At 52.4% G+C, this 17024-nt stretch overlaps 1 protein-coding gene and 2 pseudogenes across 3 annotated transcripts in view; 2 read left to right on the plus strand and 1 right to left on the minus strand.

Annotated features, from left to right (window-relative positions):
• Positions 1-17024, minus strand: part of NRG2 (neuregulin 2) — a 199138-nt gene that overhangs the window by 31720 nt on the left and 150394 nt on the right. For all 3 annotated transcript variants that reach the window (XM_055555340.1, XM_055555332.1, XM_055555350.1), the window contains 2 exons: positions 10449-10620; positions 2965-3083 (listed from right to left, as the gene is read on the minus strand). In XM_055555340.1, coding sequence (XP_055411315.1) covers positions 2965-3083; positions 10449-10620 — 291 coding nt within the window. The remainder of the gene's footprint in view (positions 1-2964; positions 3084-10448; positions 10621-17024) is intronic.
• On the plus strand, positions 4942-5378 carry LOC129641251 (40S ribosomal protein S14-like; annotated as a pseudogene).
• On the plus strand, positions 7515-9573 carry LOC129641252 (60S ribosomal protein L17-like; annotated as a pseudogene).

The raw sequence follows: 17024 nt of genomic DNA on the forward strand, positions 1-17024 counted from the left end.
AGCAGCCGCTGCTCCCTGATGGCCTTCCTATGCCCTCTTCTGGTGGCCCCACCCCTGTAGCCCTGGCTTCCCTGGGGCCCAGGCGGGCCCAGTCAACCCTGGAATGAGTCAGAGGAGGGCAGGCACAGTTGCCCGCTACCCGCCCTCCACCCCCTCCTCAGGGTGGGGCTGCTGCAAGTCTTCTGGGCTCCATGGGTAAACAGGAGCTGAGCATCTCTACCCGGGTTAACGTTCCCCACAGGACCTCCTGGCCCCCTCCAGTGGCTTTGTCCACCTCCCCACATGAAGGGTAGGCTTGTGCCTGCCTGGACTGAAGGGCAGCTGAAGAGATGTGGTGTGAGGCTGTACATGTGTGGTGGTGGCGGTGGCTAGGTGCACAGGATGTCAGCCTCGACACAAAAAGCCCTGAGAATCCCAGAATTTTAGGGAGAAGGGGCTTAGAGATCACCTGGCTCAAACTCAGATGGGAAAACTGAAGACTCGGGAGGTGAAGCGACTCACTCAAGGTTGTACGACAGAACTGGAATGAGACCAAAGCTCGGGACTCTGTCCATAGCTCGGCTGCCCCACCGTCCTGCCTGCTGGAGGGACAAGAGGCACAGAGCCCTAAGGGCCCAGCCCAAAGCTCCACTGTCTGATCCTTGACTGATCAGAACCCAGGCTACTGGGGGCTCACAGAAGCCCACAGGCGGGGTGGGGCTGCATCTTATCTGAAGGATCTCACAACAGAACCCCGCCCGAGGCCCCAAGCCCTGTGCAGGAGAGAGGACATTACTGCGGTTTCCTTCATGGCATGGCAGCCTTTCTTCTTCCTCCACACCCCACCCCCTGCCTCCGATGTAGTTCTAGCAGGGATGTCACTCATGGTACTCTGCCCCTCAGGACCCCTTTGCACACACATGTGCGCCTGCCAGAATGGCATCGCACCCCCTGAGTGCATGACTGGGCCGAGCGGGGCACAGAACAAGAATCCATCCCCGTGACAACATAAATGGAGACAGACAGACCAAGCTATCTCTTTTCCCTGGGTGGTGCTGGGATGATGTAAACCCAGAGCTGTCTGAGGCCATGGCCTCCTCTTCTCAATCCTTTCTCTAAACGTGGGGGAAGCCCATTTTACAGGAGGAGAAAAAGAGGCCAACACATTGTGGGAGGGAGCACCCCAACCCCTGCTCTGAGGTCCAGGACTCTGTAGGGTCTAAGGTCAGTCCTACCTCTGGACTTCTCAGTTTTAAAAACCAATAAAATTCCTCAACATAGTTTCATGTTGGGTTCTTATCAGTTCTATCCAAGAAAGTCTTAAAATGTAAAACAGGAAACCTCAAATCCCCAGTGGATCTGAGAATGCCTGCCCACTCTGGCTGCAGGGGACGATGCCAGGCCCCAGCATGGTCCACTTTCCCAGGCTTGAGACAGGCTGGGAGTGGCAGGAGGGCACGGGTGCCCCCACTGCCACCATGCCCAGGCTGGGCCGCGGGGAGTCAGGAGAGGCCCTGAAGCAGGTCTGTGGTCCTTCTGTGTTTACCAGGTGCTGACCCAAGCCTGGTGCTATGGTGGGCCCCAGGGCTGGAGGGGTAAACAGGCTAGACATGGCCCCATGGAGCATGGGGGGCTCTGTGTTTGCCAACATCTTTCACATCATGTAGGTCTACCTGCTTGACTCTGGGCAGAATATGTAACCTCTCTAAGCTTCAATCTCCTAATCCATGAACTACACCATGGGGTTGAGTCAGGGCTCCAGAGGGAATATGGAGAGACCATTTGGGTCAGATTTGTGTAAGCTGGGCTGTGGGGCCAAGTTCTTGTTCTGTGGCTCCAAGGGTGGGGGCATGATGGAGTTAAAGTGCCTTCAGGGGCCATTGCTCTGGCCCAGGTGAGCAGGGCTGAAACCTGGGCCAGAGGTGCCCTCGAGGTGGGGTTGGAATGAAAAGAAAAGATGTGAGCGAGAGATCCAGAAAGAAGACTGACAGGGACTTGAAGACTCAGATCTATGAGATCCACTGGCAAGTGGAGGAGCAGAGAGGCTGGCAAGAGAGGGGGATCCCTCAGAACACAGGGCAGACCGGGTCTGAGCCAGGTTCTCCTCTGAAGGTGCAAGGCCAGGGTTGTTGTTAGACTGTACCGGGTGTGGGGAGTACCAGAAGGCTGTGTGGTAGAAACACAGGTGATGCATGCAGATGGAGGATTGGACTCTGTGATGGGCGGGACTGGAAGCAAACCCAGCAACCAGGTAACAAGTGGTACCTACAGGCCCGGTGTCAGGAGGAGGAATGAGAGCTGTGGGGCTCAGAGGAGGGGTGAGAGTGGAGGGGGCGCGACCTGAGGACAGATAGGCGTGGTGACTTCCCAGTCAAGGGCAACAACCAGAGGATGGCCCAGCAGGGGGGCTGCCTCTGTGGCAAGAGGCAGCTAAGGGTGCCATGGGCTCCTGACTGTGTACATTTCCCAGGGAGGGGATGACCGGTGGGAGAGGGGCCGGCCAACCCTGAGCAGAGGCTGCCCCCAGGGGTCCAGGGCACTCAGGCCTCCCCACTGTGGCCCCGCAGAGTGGGCTGCCTCCACTCGGGCGCCCAGCAAAGCCGTGGCAGGCGGCTCACACACACCCTGGGTCTGCCTCTCTCCGGAGCCCCGCTCCTGGCAGCCCAGCCTCCCATAATTGCCTTCTAAAAATATCCTTCTCCCACCCCCTATCTCTTGATTTCAAAATATTTAGTTTTCAGGGTATTTAAAATGAGAGCTGGCGGCTCTTCCAGGTCCAGATAACAAAGCTAAACATTTATGCTTCGACTGCGTTTCCCTGAATCGGCTCAGATCTCGGGCCTTGATATGGCAGCAGCGGGAGGGAGGGGAGTCAAGTGCAAGATGGATCATGTGTGGGCCTCTTCTCCAGGGCTGGGGGCAGGGTGACAGGGTCCCCCCACAGGACCCCTCTAGGACCCTTCCCTTGGTTGGGGGACCACCTACCGCTGTTGACGAAGAGCCGGCCCCTGACAGTGTCCTTCCCGAGGATGTTCTCAGCCTCACAGACGTACTCCCCAGCGTCCTCCAACTTCACCTTGTTGAACTGGAGTCGTGAGTTCTTTCTGGTTAGGGAGGGGATAAGAGGGGGTTAGCATGAGCTCCCCAGCCGTCACCCAGCGGTCACCTCTCCCTGCATGGCCACAGTGTCTGTGCAGGTGGATGGCAAGTAGACTTCTGCAGACCAACCGGTGCTGGGGTCTGGGTGGAATGCACAGAGTCCGGAGCTGGAGGGAGACCTGCACGCTCAGGAGAAACACAAGTTCTAAGTCTATGGATCCTCACATCCATCCCTTTTCCAGAACTGGACCTTCTTTGTAACCGCTTTTCCAGGGCAGGAAACTGGCATCCTTTGGGAGTCACAAGGACTTTAGCTTCTCCCAAGCCCGCCGTGTCTCCCCCACCCCCTTCCAGCAAAGCAGCCACTAACTCACAGCCTCCTCAGCCTTCCCTTAAAAGCAGCAGCCCCACCACTCTGGATAGATAAGGCCTGTCCCAGGAACCCAGGAAGGCCAATGATCTGTCAGGTTTCCATGGCAACTGCACCAGCCTCCCAGTCCTCACCTGTGGCTCTTCCCTGCCTTGATATTAGCCCTGCCACTAAGGGGCACTCTGTGGCCTCTTCAAAAAGTTTCCCTTCATTTACTCAACAGATGTTTATTGAGTGCCCTCTTTGTGCTGGGGGCTTGCATATCTCAGGGAACAAAAAAATCTTATCTTCAAAGCCTGACTTGACTCTCATGGCTAATCTGGAGGAGGACCAGGCAGGACTGATGGGAAAACTGAGTCCTTGAGGGGTTTCTGGACTTGTCTAAGAATGCCTGCCAACAAAGCAAAGGCAGAGGTGAATGAGGAGCTAGAGCTGGTGAGGACATGAGCGCCAGGCAGCTCATGGGCTGTCTCCTGGAGCTTGATGCTTAGGCTAACACCTCTGTGGAGGGCTTCACACCCAGCCTTGCATGCCCAGAGCCGTGGGGCCAGGCCTGGGCAGGGATTCCAGTGCTGTGTGTGACTCCAGGGCACCTGGCCTGGCCTGTCCTCTTCTTTCTGAAGACCATGCCAAACCTTCCTTCCTTCCGTCGGCTTCCCTACACTTGCCCGCAGGAGCCTGGGCTCTGCAGGATCTGTTCATACCTCTCACCCCTCCCTCTGCCCCAGTGCTCTTTGGGGCCAGTCTAAGCTCTGGATAAAACCCTGGGGACCCCAGGGGGGAACAAGAAGTAGCATGAAAATTTCTTAACATGATGTAACTTCCTCCTCTTAGTCCTGAGTTTAAAAAAATCAGATTCCCAGAACATGCCTAGTGGGCTGGGGAGTGGTGGAATGGGAACCAGGGTAGCAGAGCTATAACGGCCCTGAATCCAGGGCTGGAGAAACAGAGCCATGAAGCTCATGGGGAAGGAGGGCAGTGAGCAGAGAGGCTGCGCCAGGGATGGAGGAAGACAGCAAAATGACCCATATCTCTCCCTGCGCTGTGCTTTGGGGACCAGTCTCTTGAGCTCCTCCTCAGCCCCTGATGCTGGGCTCTTCCCAGACCTCCTAACTCTGGGATCCCCCAAACCAGCCTTCACGAGCCTGTCTAGTCAAAAGGCCTTGTTTCTGTGATGATGTCCACACCGATGATACAGTGACAGCTGCCCGACTCCCTTCCACCCCTCCCGGCTCATGCCGGTCTCTGTCTCCTTGGCCTGTGTCTGCTTACAACCCTCTTCTGTCAATCTGAGTTTCTTCTCTTCATTAAACAGACCCCTGGCTACGACAGCATCTCCTCTCTGGCTCCTGCCTAATTAGATGCCAGGGAGCCCAGCTGCCCCAGGACCAGGCTTCTCCAGCTTCCTGGCCACCAGCTCTTCCTTAACACTAGATGAGCAGGGCAGGGGCTCACCTGGGGGTCTCAGGGTCAAGGATGCATAGGGGAGAAGACGTGCAGAAATGGCACCTCGCAGGAAGAAAGAAAAGAAGGAAAAACAGGTCATCAGCCTCGGCCCTCAGGTGGCTGAAGGAGAAAACATGTTTGGTGTGCCACATCTTTGCACCCTTCAGTGATACTTCTGTCCACATCACGGATCTTTCTGGCCAGGAAGCCATCTGCTGTGTAACTGAGGGGAGGAAGGTGAAGGCTGACCGAGGTGAGCTCTCTCCATAGGCTGCCATGTTGGCTGCCCCGAATGTAGCCTAGAGATGCAAGGAGCTGGGCATCACTGCCCTTCACATCAAATTCCAGGTCACAGGAGGAAACAGGACAAGACTCCTGGACAGCCATTAGAGCCCTTGCCCCAGGGATGAAGATTGGGCGAACTGAGCAAGTCACCGTCACCCCCTCCAATAGCACCCACAGGAAGGGGGTTCACCATCTGTGAATAGGACTCCTCAGATTATTGTGTTAATAAATTGCCTTGATGTAAAAAAAAAAAAGAAGGTATAGGGGACACAGAGATGGACCCTCCTTGTCACCCACTCATAGTGAATTCAAAGAAGCGTTCCTTACACCACCTCAAATGCAGGAGAATAAGGTGGAGCCAGGCTCACAGTTACCTGGAAGGATGGAAGCTAAAACCAGAAGGAAAGGCTTCCTGCATGGAGGAGTGTGAGGTCTGTGAAAAGGCCGGGGTGCAGGGAGAGCCCCTCCCCTTTGAGGAATCAGAAAGAGGCTAGAGGACAGAAACCAGGGCCCCAGGTTTGCTGAGTGCAGGCATCTTGGTTTACCAGCTGTGTGATGATCGCCCCAGTTCCAGGAAGGTGGCCCCAGCCTGGCACAAAAGGTTCTGGGGTCAGAGCTGAAGGGCGGGGCTCTGCAGCTGAGGAGCGGGGCCACTACATTCTCCTAGCTCCCTGAGAAGCCCCAGGTGCTCAGGGCCCCCTCCTACCTCCCTGGCAGGCCCGCTGTCCCTTGCCGGGCTGACCCAGCTGTCCCGTGACAGGCGCCCTCCTCGCCTTTCTCAGCCAGCTTTCTGCTGGCAGGGACCAGTGATCTGGGCAGCTGCCTCCTCCACCCACCCGCACGTTTTTCCCCAGTGCCTACCTCCTGCTGCCTGCCTGAGGGGCCTGTTCCAGCCTGCCCCTCATAAACAGGGGAACACGTGGTTCCGCCGGGGAAGGGCTCCGTGCCCAGGGCTGGGGAAGGGGGCGGTCTTCTCTGGGCACAGGAAGGCTGGGCTGAGACACCTCAGCGGGGCTGCCCCAGAGACAGGCGGCGCCCAGTGGGAGGGGCGTCTCCATAGACCCAGAGTGACATTAAGACAGTGTGGCCTGGGCAGAATGGAGCACTGGGAGGGCTAGAGTGTGCACTGCAGTGTGCGCAGAGGAAAGATGATTTTGCCAGAAAGGAGACTCTTGCCCCCAGCCCCCAGACCCCACGCCAGATGAGGTGTATGTGTAAAGGTGGCGGTTCTCCGAGTCACAGTGAGGGAATGGGAAATGACGGAGTGAGGCGCTCTCCACCACAGCCCACTCTTCCAGCCCATAGACTCACTGCAGGGAGCAGCCCCGGGGCAGGATGGGTGGAGCCAGGCAGTTTGAAATGTGCCCAACGGGACAGGATGCTGACAGGAAGGGGGCAGGGGGCACACTCAGGCTGTCAGGAGGCCTTAGTACCCCCAGGAGACCTAGGGGATACATCCAGGCCTTGTGTGGGGACTGGGTGCCCCATCTGTCTGCTGACACCAGGGCCTGACCAGGACAGTCACTTGTTCGAAGGCAAGGTCAATGCAACAGGTGTCCTGCCCAATCCTACGCCCCCTGCACCCAGGAGAGGTGAGCAGATCCTGCAAGATCCTTGTCAGTTCACACGGAAAGCAGATGACCTCCGCCAGGCTACACAGGAGACAGGGTGTGTCTGGGGGTGGTCTCAGAGGTTCTCATGCTGGGAGAAACAGCCTCCCACCATGCGGTGAAGCCGTGTCTAAGGCACCATGGGAGGAGATGTGAGAGCTTGCTGGGGGAGCTCAGGAGGGTGACCCAGAGGGTGTGACATTTAAGCTAGGCCTTGGAGATTTTTGCGAAGGACAAGGTGAGAGGAGCGGGTGCTGCCAGCACAGGGAACAGTCTGGGCCCAAGCCTAGGAGTCAGGAGCACCGAGGGGGAGAACAGCGAGACGGTGAGTTATAGGCCAGGAAGGGGAGCATTAGAAGAGCACCACGGCCTAGGCTGTCCCTGGCATACAGCAGACTCTCAAGATCTGCCAAGTAAATGAATGAATGATCAGATATGTGCCCTGTTAGAAAGACCATCCCCTGTCAGAGCCACCGGGGTCAGTGAACCTGTGGACCTCTAGAACTGCAAACAAAACCAGGCATACGTTTTATGAAGAAAGGGTCTTTACCAGACCCTCCGCTAAAGCTAGACGAGAAACGGTGAAGATGGGGCCACGCCTGCTCCACCGCTGGTGCATTCCTGGCCTTGGGTAGAGTCCCCGGCACACAACTGACGCTCAGCACACATACGCGCAAAACAGAAGTGAATTCACAAAGGGGCCTGTGGCCCAGAAAAGGCGGGGAATGGCCAAGAGTGAGCTGGTGGAGGACAAGAGGCTGGAGGCAGGGAGAGCAGAAGTGGGCGGGGAGAAGGAGGCCTCCTTTCTGAGACCTGGTGTCCTCCTGGAGGGGACGGCATGAGGGCAGGCACTGGGCAGCAGGCAGTCTGGTTTCGCCACAGCCGAGAGGGAAGTGCAGTGGGGCAAGGCAGGGCCAGAGAGGATGGGGGAGAGGCAAGACCAGGGCGTTCTGGATTAGAGATGTCTGGGGCTTTTCCAGTAAGCAGCGGAGGTGACCTCTAAAAATAGTTTGCAATTCATTTGACCCAGAAATTCCCACAAAATTGTGCAAATCAAGAAGTTCCAATGTTTGTGTTCATTTTCAGAACACTCGTGAAGCCACGCAGGCCATTAAGTGTATGCATATCCGAGAAGCCACTAAGTATCAGAAGGATGTCATTTTAAAGAAGCTATGTGTGCCATTCCATTGTTACAGTGGTGGAGTGATAGGTGTGCACAGGGCAAACAGCAGGGCTGGACGCAGGGTCAGTGGCCCAAAATGAGCATTGAATTTTTACTGTACGTGCTCAAAACCTCAGAGAGTAGTGCTGAACTTAAGAGCTTAGATGTAGATTCTCTGCTCATTGAGCACATCCAGGTGAACAAAACCTCCAGCCTGTGGGGCAGGACTTAGAGAGCTCACCGTCAGATCAACCCATACATGAGCTCTCCCTGCCTCATAGAGATGGTCCTCACTGGAAAAGAACAGATTGTTCCTAAACCAGAAGAAAAGGTTGCATGGAAGAAAAAGATATCCCAGAAGAAACTGAAGAAACAAAAACGTATGGCCCAGGAATACACACTGCCAAAACAAAAAAAGCAAACAAAAGTGAAAAAAAAAAACAGATAAGCATGGGGAACCTCAGGGGTGGTATCTAGCTGGCAGTATGGATTTGGAACTCAGGAAAGGGAAAAAAAGCCATCAGACTAGAGATGGAGGCTTGGGGTCATCAGATATGAGAGGGTGAATTCACCCATGGGTGAAGAGCTCTGGGTGAAGAGCAAAGCCCCAGACACAGAAAAGTTCCAGCATTCATGATGCCTGAGAGAAGGGGCTCAGAGGCACAAGAGGATGAGGAGGAGGCGTACAGGGGCAAGGAAGCAGGTGGCACACGTGCCAACGGCTGCTGGGGGGCCTGGCAGCCAGAGGGCCCCGGGAGGGGCCTGAGGTCACCGGATCTGTCAAGAGCTGCAGCCACAGAGAGTATTGGGATTGTGTTTACAGGGCAGGTTCCTGTAGAGCAGAGGTATGGACGATGAGCCAGTGTGGAGTCAGTGGGCAAGAAACTTCCTCCACATGGTGGTGAACGGCAGGAGCGAGATGGGCAAGAGTCGGGGGAGGAGGAACAGGAGACGGCAACGTGGAGAGAGAGCTTTTGGAGGAGAGGCGGTGTTAGTGGTTTGTTGGAAGAGAGAGGGAGAATTCACCAAAGAGAGGAGTTTGTTGGTGGCCCAAGGGCTCTGAGGGTGCGTGTGCAGGAGGGTGTGGGTGAGTGTGAGGGTCACGTGTGGATCAGGAATGGGGGTGAAGACTGGCCACGTTGTGGACTGTTCGAGCGTAATGTGGGCAGCAAGAAGCACCCCCACTCCTGACTTCTGCTGTCTCAGGGAAGTGGGGGGAGGCCATCTTCCAGAAAAACAGAACAGGAGGGAGACAGGCCCCAACAGCCTGGGAAGCCAGTCTACTCTTCTCTCCAGCTTGCAGCCAGGCATGGCGGGGCAGCGGGAAGGGGTGAGGGGGCCTCAGAAGGTGACTTGATGGGCAATCTGAATTTCTTGCTAACTCCATTGACTGGTGACATCCCAGAAACCCTCCTCCCAATTTCCCTCAGAAAGCAGTGTTTTTTTTAGCTGTAAACCTTTGATCTGAACCAAAACCTTCTTAAATCACTTTCTATTTTCTGCCTGGACCACTTTCCAGGGTGATGGGTCCTGTCTTTGCTCCCTGCTCATGGAAAGAGGGTCAGAAAACTGCAAGCATCACCCAGATCCTGACCCCTTCCCTACACAGGTTCAGACACTAAGGCCAGACGGCAGGATGTATACATCCAGGGCCTCCCAGCAAACCAGGAGCAGCCTGAGCCCAGACATTTTTCCCATTGCTTTTGGCTGTGGGGCAGGTTGGAGGGTCCTCTAAAATCATTTGCATTTTGGGGGGTGAGGAGGGAATGACAGCCTCTGGGGAGGAGCAGAAAAGGCTGGGGTGCCCCTCAGCCAGAGAGGGAAGCCTACTGTACCCTCAGAATCTGCAGAGTGGAGGTCAAGCTTGTTCTGCCTTCTGACAGCCCTTCAGGGGCCGTGAGAGGCAGGAGAGAGGTGAGGGGCTGCCCTTGGATCCTTGGCTTCTCTTGCCTGCAGCCCCCTGTCTGACCAAGATGGAAGAGAGACCACCTTCCACAGCCCAGAGACCCTAGACCTTCTGATTCTCTTCCCTGGAGCCTTGACTCAAAGACTTGAGACAATTTCCAAGTCACAGGCGAGCTGTCTGAGATTTCTCTGACACCAGTCAAAGCCATGGGCCCCTCCCCTCACCTGGCTCCCTGCCCAGTGACAGCTTGCTGAGCTGAGGAACTGGTGCATCATCACCCATGACCTCCTAGACACATTATAGATCAGAGTCCTTTACCAAAGACTGCCCAGTGGTGGGCTTCAGACCCTGTGAGTCCTTTGAAAAGTTTTATGGACAAGAGGGGACTTCATAGTTAAAGCTGACTTTGACAATCAAATGGCCTTCAGCCATCCAGGGATGTTAATTAAGGGGCTACCATCTGCAAGACACTGGGGCAGCATGCCAGAGCTGGAAGGAGAAACTGGGAGCCACAAAAAAGGGAGATGGGAACTGGTTCCGTGCAGGAAGGAGGCAGGGCGGCTGGCAGACGGAGGGAGGGATGTTGCTCACCTGCCATTGCCATACTTGATGCGGATGTCCCGACTGCGGTTGAGCTCCTTGCCGTCCTTGAACCAGCGGTAGGAGGGCAGAGGGTTACCTGCTGCTGCCTCGCACTTCAGCGATTGCTTCTCACCCACCTGTCCCGTCTGGCTCTTCATCTTCTTCAGCTTGGGCCGAGTGGCTGTGGGGGTACAAGGCAGGAGGTGAGTGTGGAGGTGCTGAGACAGCGCCAAGCATGCACAGTGGGGAAAGGGCCACTGTTCTAGGGGAGGTGGGGTTTGATCCTGGGGAACCACCCTTCCTGGTGCCGTTTCCTAGTTCAAATCAACAAGCCTTCACCAAGGGTCTGTGATGCTGTCAGTGTGAGTACTACCGATGGAGAGTTTTCCTTCATGCCTGGAATGGTCTTCAGAGCTTTATACACAGTAACTGATGAAAATAACCCTGTGAGTTCACTGCAAGGATGAAATCCACTTACAGATGGGGAAAACTGAGGCTCAGAGTGAAGTCACTTCCCCAAGGGGATGAAGCTGGAATTCAAACCCAGGTCTCCTGGACTTCTAATTCTCATCCCAGACCCGCAGGCCCATGGTGGACCCAGAGGAGACAGGTGGACCAGAATGACGGATACAGCTCCTGCCCTCAGGAAATCCAGTCTGGCAGAGGAGCTGGAATCTAGCATCATAGCAATCATGGAGGCTTTGGGGTACTGAAGCCCAGAGGTGTGACCCCAATGGAGGCTGGGGAACAGCTAACTCAGCTCAAAATCAAAGGATGGGGGAGCTGGAAGGGAGGGAGGTGGTCTAAGCTGTGGTTTATCAGAATCACAGTGGTCGGTGATGTGAGCTGACCTTCATGTGTGAAGTGGCATGGCTGTGTGTGGGGTGGGGCCAGGGGCTACACTGGGGGACATGAGCCCAACCAGGGCTGCAGGGCTGCAAATGTCAAGCTAAAAGGCTTCTCCTCTTTGTCTTGAACACCATTCTATTTCCACATGCCCCAGTCTCCCATGTTTCATCTCCTTGCTCCCCTCCCTCTACCAACCTATTAAAAAAAGAAAAGAAAAAAGTACTCTGTTCTTAGGAAGGTGATGACAAGCCCATGTTCCCTGCTGAGTGTGTAATAATTCCACTGGGACAGCCCTTGACAGGACACCAATGCCTTTGTGTGTGCCCTCATTTGGTCACTGAGCTCTGTAAGGCAAGCGGTATGCTGACTCAAAGGGTGATGATGACATTCAGGTTAAGAAACTTGGCCAAGGTCACATAGCCAGGCAGCCCAGAGCTGGGACCAAAGCCCAGGTGCCTGGATGCGCAATGTATCAGGGTTGCACCTGGCTGGTGTCTGATTCTGTAGCCTCAGTATCTCTATTTGAGGAACCTAGTTGAAGGTAGGGTCTGCTGGAGCCAGAGAGCTGTCTAGTGACAGCAGACCCCATCTAGGCCACTGGTCCATCCCCCACCACCTCAGAGCCACAGCTTGAGCTGGCCCTGGATAAAGACAGATGAGAGGGCCTGGCTATAGATGGGGGCCTCTCAGTGAACCTAACCCTGGGCTGCTGCTTTCAGTAGGGAGTAGATGAGAGTAGGGGCCTTCCTGGTGGCTCAGCAAGTGAAGAATCTGCCTGCAATGCAGGAGACACAGGAGACATGGTTTCGATCCCTGGGTTGGGAAGATTCCCTGAAGGAGGGCATGGCAACCCACTGCAGTATTTTTGCTTGGAGAATCTCATGGACAGATGAGTCTGCCAGACTACAGTCCCTGGGGTTGCAAAAAGTTGGACATGACTGAAGCTACTGAGCATGCCACACATACAGAGAATGGGGTGCATGGAAAGAAAGGGATCCCAAAGCCTTAAAAAATACAGTACATAGGCTCAAAAAATGGTGCTTGTGGAATGGTTTTGTTCATTTTTGAAAATTAAAAAATACAAATGGATAAAAGAAGAAACTAAAATCATCCATTATCCTAGAACTCATAAGCAAAACACACACATACCACACCTACACATCTATTTTTAAACAAAGTGGGACCAGTGCCAGTAACATGTTTCTTTCATTTCATTAACCTTGGCATTAATTATTAATAACAAATAATTCCCAAATAATAACAAATAATTCCCAAATTATAAGGCAGTCATCTCCAGAGAGAGGATAAGAGACATTAACTAAGAAAATGGTTCCATGAGCAACTCAGTTTGGGAAACCTGAACTACGCATTAAAGAAGTCTCTTCATCAGCTTTGATATGATTCCCCAAGTAAGAGTCCTGGAGCTTTTGGGGGAACCCTTAATAGCATTTCAAGGAAGTAAAGTTATGTGGAATAAGTTCTAGAACTTAACTTGTGTGTGTGTGTGTGTATTTATAGGTATTTAAACATTTTAATAAATATTACATTCACATGATTTAAAATTCAAGAAGTGAAAAATGGTATATGACTTACACAAGTCTCCTTCTGATTTCTGACCATGGCCACACAGTTGCCTTTCTAGGAGGCAATCAATTCTATCAGCTCCTTTTATGTCCTTTCAGAGATCTTTTAAGCACAAACAAAAACCCCTAGGATTCACACACAGTTTTTTCTGTAGCACCATTTTCAAGGTTACATAATATTCCTATATGGGTACACCATAATGTAACCAGTTCCTATTGTGGGGGAATTTAACATACAGTCTCCCCTGCCTCCCTACACCTCATCACAAACAAGCCCAGAGGAATATTCTTGCAGCTCTATCCAGTGTATATATTCAGTGCACATTGTCCTTTGTATTGATACATATCCAGTGTATTCTGCTGTACGGGCAGTGAGGCTCCTGACTCACACTGCCTGGAGTCAAATCCAGGCGTTGCAACTTGTTAGTTCTATATCCTCTGTTGTTTCATTGTTTAGTTGCTAAGTCGGGTTCGACTCTTTTGCGACCCCATGGACTATAGCCCGCCAGGCTCCTCTGTCCATGGGATTTCCCAGGCAAGAATACTGGAGTGGGTTGCCATTTCCTTCTCCAGGGGATCTTCTGGACTGAGAGATGGAACCTGCATCTCTTGCATTAGCAGGCGAGTTCTTTGCCATCTGAGCTACTAGAAGTCCTCAGGCCATTGTCTTAATCCTTTTGGGCCTCAGTTTCCTCAGAAGTGATAAAAACAGCTCCTACCTCATGGGATGATGACTGGGAGGATTATATGAGATAAGGTATGTAAAGCCTGGTATGCATAGAGCATTTAAGAAAGGTTGGCTATTATTGTTATTATTATCTACCATTATTTCCTAAGGCAATCTTCCTAAAAGTGGAATTGCTGCGTCAGAAAGGGGTGGGATCTTCCTCAGTTTTACATGTTGCCAAATTGTGTTCTGGAAAGGCTGCACCAGTCTGCCCTCCCACCAGTGAATGATGGTGCCTGTTTTTTCCACACCCTCACCAACACTAGGTATTATCATGTATTTAATCTCTGCCAATTAGCTAGGCAAAAGATGATGCCTCTTTGTTGTTTGATTTGCATTTTTTTGATTCCCCCTGGTGAAGTTGACCGCTTTTCCTAAGTGTACTGGCTCATTGTATTTCTTCTCTTTGAATTGCCTGTTCTTGTCTGTACTCTGTTTTTCTATCAGGTGCTCATCTTCTTACTAATTTGTAAGAGTTCTTTATAAATATTAAGGTTGTTCACCTTTTGCTACAATATTTCCCTCTCATTATTTGCTCCTTACATTTTAAAATGCTAGTTTATTGTTTGTTTGTTTGTTTTTGAGGTTTTGTGTGGGTTTTTTTTTTTGTGAGGTTTTGTGTGTTTCAATCTGTGGGACTTTCTGGAACTTCATTATTCTAATGTGACTGAAGCCCTGCCTCAGCACCCTTCCCCCTTGCCTACACCCCACCATCCTCCTACTGCTTGTTCTGGGGACCCCAGTCACTCTTTATCAATAATTGTCAACCCTAGATGCTAATGAGAACCAAATGGTAGTGGTAGTAGTGAAAGTCGCTCTGTTGTGTTCGACTCTTTGCGACCCCATGGACTGTATGGTCCATGGAATTCTCCAGGCCAGAACACTGGAGTGGGTACCTTTTCCCTTCTCCAGGGGATCTTCCCAACCCAGGGATCGAACCCAGGTCTCCCGCATTGCAGGTGGATTCTTTACCAGCTGAGCTACAAGGGAAGCCCAAGAATACTGATGTGGGTAGCCTATCCCTTCTCCAGCAGATCTTCCCGACCCAGGAATCGAATTGGGGTTTCCTGCATTGCAGGCGGATTCTTTACTAACTGAGCTATCAAGAACTAACTAGGAAGCTAGTATGTTGGTGCCTGGGACGTTTTCTTGGACATTCTGAAGCAGGACCTGTGAGAGAGGGTCCAGGTATGCAGGTTTTAAAAGTACATAATAAATATGTAACATACTGTAAGCAAAAGCACATAAACGTGGAGCTCAGTGTCTGGCTGCAAGATGAACACATCTTTACAGGTGGCTTGACTCCAAGGCTGGGTTGGCACCTAGTGGTCTAACCTCTTGGTCACCTGGTGACCTGGTCACCTACAACTAGGCTCCACCCCCTCCTCACGAACTGAGGACACAGAGAGCTCTTCTCAGGTTCTAAGGTGCCTCCTTTCCTTGCTTGGAGAGTGTTGATATTCCTGCAGTTCTGAGATGAGGGAAGCCCCTGACCCTACCCTCCCGACCCAGGCCCGCTTCCTCCGAGTGAGCCAGGGTGGGGATGGGGGGATTATCTGGTGGGAAGAGGCGGTGCTTCCTGATAGGAGTCCTGGTGCAGTACTGAGCCCTGAGCCCGTGCCTACTGCTTCCCAGTCGCAGTGATGGCGGCACAGAGACTGATCCAGAGACAGCAGGCATGACCGCAACTCAGAGGGCCCGGGATCAGGGGGCTTCAAGGTTGTTCCCTTCCACCGTGGGAAACCCAGATCGTAAGGAGCCACCCCATCTGGTGAAACCCTTCTGTCATTCAGCTACTTCTTGACAGTCTTCTTACTTTAGAGCAACCCCATCTGGTTTGCTTGTTCCACATTCATTCATTCATTCATTTACCCTATTACATGCCAGGCACTGTCCTGGGTCCTGAGTGTATAGTAGTGAACAAGGCAGATAAACGTCCTGCTCTTAGGGAGCCTGCATTAGAGGGAGGAGAATATATAATAGCAAACAATCTCAGGAAACATGAGGCCAGAAGGAGCTCCCAGATAAAGGCCTTGAGCGGGGAATGAGCTTAGTGAATTTAAGGGATAATAGAGGCCTAGGTGGCTAAAAGATTATGGACGACAGGGGAGCCTTGAGAGTAGGCCCGGTGACTGACATGAAGCTGTGTGAGTGAGGATGTGAAGTCTGAGTTTGTTTTGCCTCACCACCCCCGACTTCCTATGTGCCTACTAGAAATTTTTAAATTACCTATGTAGATCATATTATATTCCTATTAGCACTGTTCTAAAGGATGACAAAATAAAAACAACCACACATTTGAATCATGCTGTGTTCTTTATGAAGAATCTTCTTTTATGTCCCTTAACGATTCCCCACAAGCATCCTCTGAAAACTATGTATCCTGCTCTAGCAGAGTCCAGTCCTGGTTGCTGTTCTCAGATGTTTTAGTTCATGGCTCTTTGAAAGTCAAGGATGGGTGTTTCGAAAGGAAGAGGACCATAAGAACAGCCTGTACTTTTTTGCTTCAGGCAAGACCCTTGGAGAGCCGGGCGGCAGCTCAGGGAGCACACTCTACAGGTGGCACTGGGAACAATGCCCAGGGGACCCCTGCACCCTCACTCCTGGGCCTGGAGCCCTGTCAGGCTTTCTGCCACGAGGAGTGTGGACACCCTGGCCAATATGGCCCTGGAGCTTTGTAGATGTGATGGAAAGTATCAGAACTTACAGGCTGGGGAATGACATGGTCTTACTTTCCTTTCTGCATTTTAAGCTTGTTCTAATCCTGAGCTGCCATTGCTTCTCCCACTGCATCCCATGGATTCAGTACCAGATGCTGGGGACACCTGGGACAATGCTAAGAGGCCGTGGACACAGCAGATCTTTGAAGGGCTGAAGATGGAGCTTATGGGGCATCAGACATGAGGGGGCCAGCTCCAGCCTTGGCCTGGGCACCCTGTCTGAGTGGGGTCTGGTATTGTTTGGATGTCTTTTATGGCCCAGGGCCCAGAGGGCAATGCCAGTTTGTGGTATGGGGACCACTGCTCTATGTCCCTAGAGTGTCTTGGGGTCAGAGCTGAACCAAGCAAAGAAACAGATTTCCTGGGGTGGATTGGATCTGTCAGGACAAAAGCTGAGGCAACCCAACTGTGTTCATGGAGTGCTGTGTGCCAGACAGAAATGACCCAGCCTCTTGTGGAGTATCCGCTCCCACCCACCAAGGAGCTTAGCTTGTCCCTTTCTGGTACTGTTTTGTTACATAAGAAATACATTTTTGTTGTAGAAAAATTACACAATACAAGGAAAAAGAAAAGCACATTTCGATCCATTCAGTTACCAACAGAGAGAAAACCACTGACAACATTTTCAAATACCTCCTGAAAGATTTTTCTCTTGAAAGCATTTTATATCCTTGTTTTCTTGGTTAGCATATTATAAAGGCATCTC

Source organism: Bubalus kerabau, chromosome 1 (genome assembly GCF_029407905.1).
Source record: "Bubalus kerabau isolate K-KA32 ecotype Philippines breed swamp buffalo chromosome 1, PCC_UOA_SB_1v2, whole genome shotgun sequence".
Classification (NCBI taxonomy): Eukaryota; Metazoa; Chordata; class Mammalia; order Artiodactyla; family Bovidae; genus Bubalus; species Bubalus kerabau.